This window comes from Bidens hawaiensis, unplaced genomic scaffold (genome assembly GCF_021521415.1).
Source record: "Bidens hawaiensis isolate Kalapana, Puna unplaced genomic scaffold, B.hawaiensis_p1.1 tig00014781_1, whole genome shotgun sequence".
NCBI lineage: Eukaryota > Viridiplantae > Streptophyta > Magnoliopsida > Asterales > Asteraceae > Bidens > Bidens hawaiensis.
In genome coordinates, this window is record NW_027492304.1 from 21408 (window position 1) to 24834 (window position 3427).

Below are 3427 nucleotides of genomic sequence, written 5' to 3' on the forward strand. Positions count from 1 at the left end.
TCCATGAAGATGTTAGGTTTATAAAGTCTTGTTGGGTGAAGTCTATGAAGGGATTTTAATAATTTTACAAGTACTTATCAAAAAATAAATAAATAAAAAATAAAAAGGACTTGTGAAATTAATATATTTTTAAGACTAAGACCATAATATAATTATAACATAAGAAACGTCTATGTAAAAAGTAAAAGAAAAGGTTATACTAACTCTAAAATTCAAAATGGCCTCACATAAAGCACTTTTGACCATGGTTACATATACTTCAAAAACACCCCTCAAAGTTCTTGCTAATTTTCTTTTGCAAAAAAGGAAAAGGTCATTTGTCCGAAGTCAACATGTTACATTGTTACGGTGAGTCTTTCACATTAACTCCAATAGCCGATTGAAGTGTTGATACCAACATATTCGGTGATGATGGCCCACCACCTAACGAGTGGTGGCTCCTGGTTGAGAGAGTGCTACCGAGTGACATAGGCATTAGGCAAAGCCCTTTTCCTTGTAAATACTGCATGGCGGTACCCATATCCACCTCCATCAGCTTCACCACCTGGCTCTCTGTCGCCAGCACATCACCAGTCCTCCCTACCCAACCACCTTCTCCTCCCTGCAAACAAGTGTAAGGGTAGAAATGTATTCTTAAAAGTTAGAAAAGATGGAATCTGGGAAAGTATTTGTGTTGCTTTTTTTTTGTGTGTGTTTTGTCGTTTATATATTGAGCACCTTTGTGATGTTTCATGTGTTATTCAAATAAAGATACCGACTCTTGTTATAAATAATACTTTCAAAACTAGAAAAATATTATTCATTTACAGAATTGTATCATATACACTAACCACCAGGATGTCTCATGACTCATACCAATATGTACATATGATATGTATGATGTATAATTTATCTGTGGTGTAAATGAGCATCAAGTGATTCAAGTCTATAATTAGTGTGTACCTCACTAACAATAGCAGCATCTGCAGCACTTCCCAATCGGCTCTTGCTCAACACCTATAAAATAAACAAATAATAGTATTAAAACATAGTTATTATTTATCATGGCTATATGTAATATATTATTATAGTAAAATAAAAAACACAAAGTATGTATTTGTGACCGTACCTTGACTTGGAGCTGGAGGAATTTGACATAGTCTATGATATCATCTAGCATTGAAGCCTTGTCCGCCTATCGTAATTTAACAGCGGACAATATAATCACATTATCAAACAAATGTGTAATAAATTAATAATAAAGTCATCTCGTCCTTAAAACTTTAGATATTCTTAAAGTAGTTTTTCCTGTTGTTAAAAGATAAGTTTATCGAGATTAGACTTAATAATAATAATAAATATAAAGTTGTATGAACGGAATCAAAACAATAACTAGATAGTAATTAGAGATAATACTAAAACAACTTCATCTAATCTAAAACTATTTATTTAATAATGTAACGCTTACTTTGTTAGCATTGGGGACGATTTCTTGTAAAGCCTTCATCCTCTCGGCAATCTTTTCCCGCCGTAGCTGATGGACAAGAAAACAAGAATCTGACATATAGTACCAGGTGTACTAGAAAACAAAACATGGTACGAATACGATGCCTTACCCTTTCGGCTATGCTGTGTGGGTCAGTTGCTTGTCCTCTTCTGGCCCTCACTCTCTGCCGTGGCTGCGACGGTGCTCCAGCTGTCATCACCGGAGCTCCAAAGTGTTGTTGGGTTTCATTGAACCCATGAAACAGATTTTGAATTGGATTATTATCTCCAATCTGAATAATATTAATATTAAATATTACTAATACGCGCGTTATAAGAGAATTTGAAATGAATTAAGTTGAACTTAATGTGACGTAAGTAAATGAACATATTATTAATTAAGTTACCGGCGAGTTGAAAGACGAAACGTCCAGGGTGGGTTCGCCGGCATGGTGTTGACCGAGAAGAAATGATGAGTGGTGGTCAACGTTCCATGGGAGTGATGTGTTGTTGTGACCGTCGCCGGTGGTTTGGAGGCCGGAGAGTAACTGGTTGAGGAAGTCGTCGTGTGTGACAGTTGGATCGAAGCTGGTGATGGTGTTGTTTTCAAGAGACATTTGTGATTCCTGAATATATAAGCCAGCCGAGATGCCAAGCATAATATTGTTTTCTAAAATTGAGTTTTGTTTTAATCTAATTCTTGGACGGGTGTAATTAAATGGCCGAGCCGAGACCGAGCTTGAGCTCAAACTCGGCCCGTTTCTAGCTATTTTACACAATGCTCGACAAGGCTTGACGATCTTAAAAGAGCTTGACATACACTCAAGCTCGGGTTCGATAACTAAACGAGCACTTAAGGCTTGGGTTCGGCTCATTTTGAACTTTTTATAAAATTTAACCGGACCGAAACGATACAGTCTGCTAGTTTCAAATAAGACGTATCCGCTGATGTCAATTTAAACTGAATGAAAACGGTTAATGTAACAACGTGAAAATTTCGAGTTCAAAGTATCAACTATCCAAAGTTTAGGAACTAAAATTGCAAATTCCAAACCCCAAGGTTTAAATTGAAATTCTGATTTCCTGACCCATCACGCTACACAATGAGTCAGAGGAGAGCCCCATCGCGTATCGCGATGGGGTACCTGACACATATTGACACGTGTGCCACGTGGCACACGTTGGTACTGGTTATCGCCACGTGTCACCACGTTGCAACACTGCTGCCACGTGGAGCGGTGTCTGCCACATGTCGATACGTGGCAGGTCTACGCTGTGAGTCAGCAGACCTATATCGCGATACGCGATAGGTCTGCTGAGGAACCTATCGCGTATCGCGATGGGGACCAATTTTATGCCTATAAATAGCAAGGTCCGGGATTTCATTTTCTCACATCCAAACTCAGCTTACTTTTCTCTCTCTAGCTTCTCTCTAAAACCCGACAATCGTATACTCGATCCACCTCGATAAACGTACCATATTTCATCGTAAAGCGTGTCCCGATCCTTCATTTGTGTACCGACATTTCCTCGAAGTTGTGCCACCCTCCACCCACATACCAAGAAGGTGTTGTTATAATGTCAATGAATCTCGATAAGCGTGTTGTTGAAAGTTGAAGTTTGGCGTTATCGATTGGCGACCAAAGAGTTCAAGCGGCGTTGGAGTGCTGCTCGAGTCCCTAGGATTTCTATACGCCATTAAGGTTAGGCGTATTGATGAATTCAATATTATATTAAAGGCTTAAGCCTTAAGTCGAGGTTATACTCGATACCTCGATAAAAAAAAAGAAAACATAACAAAGAAACAAATGAAAATATGATTATGAATATTGTTGAATACGTATATATGTGTGTAAGTATACATGTAAATATTCTTTGTTATGAAATATTATTTAATGAATAAAGAGTATTCTTAAATAATAAAAGAAAATGATTACGTTTCTTGGAGAAGAAGAAACGTCGG

At 37.7% G+C, this 3427-nt stretch overlaps 1 protein-coding gene across 1 annotated transcript; it reads right to left on the bottom strand.

Annotated features, from left to right (window-relative positions):
* Positions 1-313: 313 nt before the first annotated feature.
* Positions 314-2123, bottom strand: LOC143547713 (bHLH transcription factor RHL1-like). Its single transcript, XM_077039072.1, has 6 exons — positions 1872-2123; positions 1596-1757; positions 1448-1513; positions 1109-1174; positions 943-996; positions 314-601 (listed from the first exon to the last, which is right to left on the bottom strand). The coding sequence occupies exons 1-6, from the start codon at positions 2121-2123 to the stop codon at positions 344-346; spliced, it is 858 nt and encodes a 285-aa protein (XP_076895187.1). The 3' UTR covers positions 314-343.
* Positions 2124-3427: the final 1304 nt, after the last annotated feature.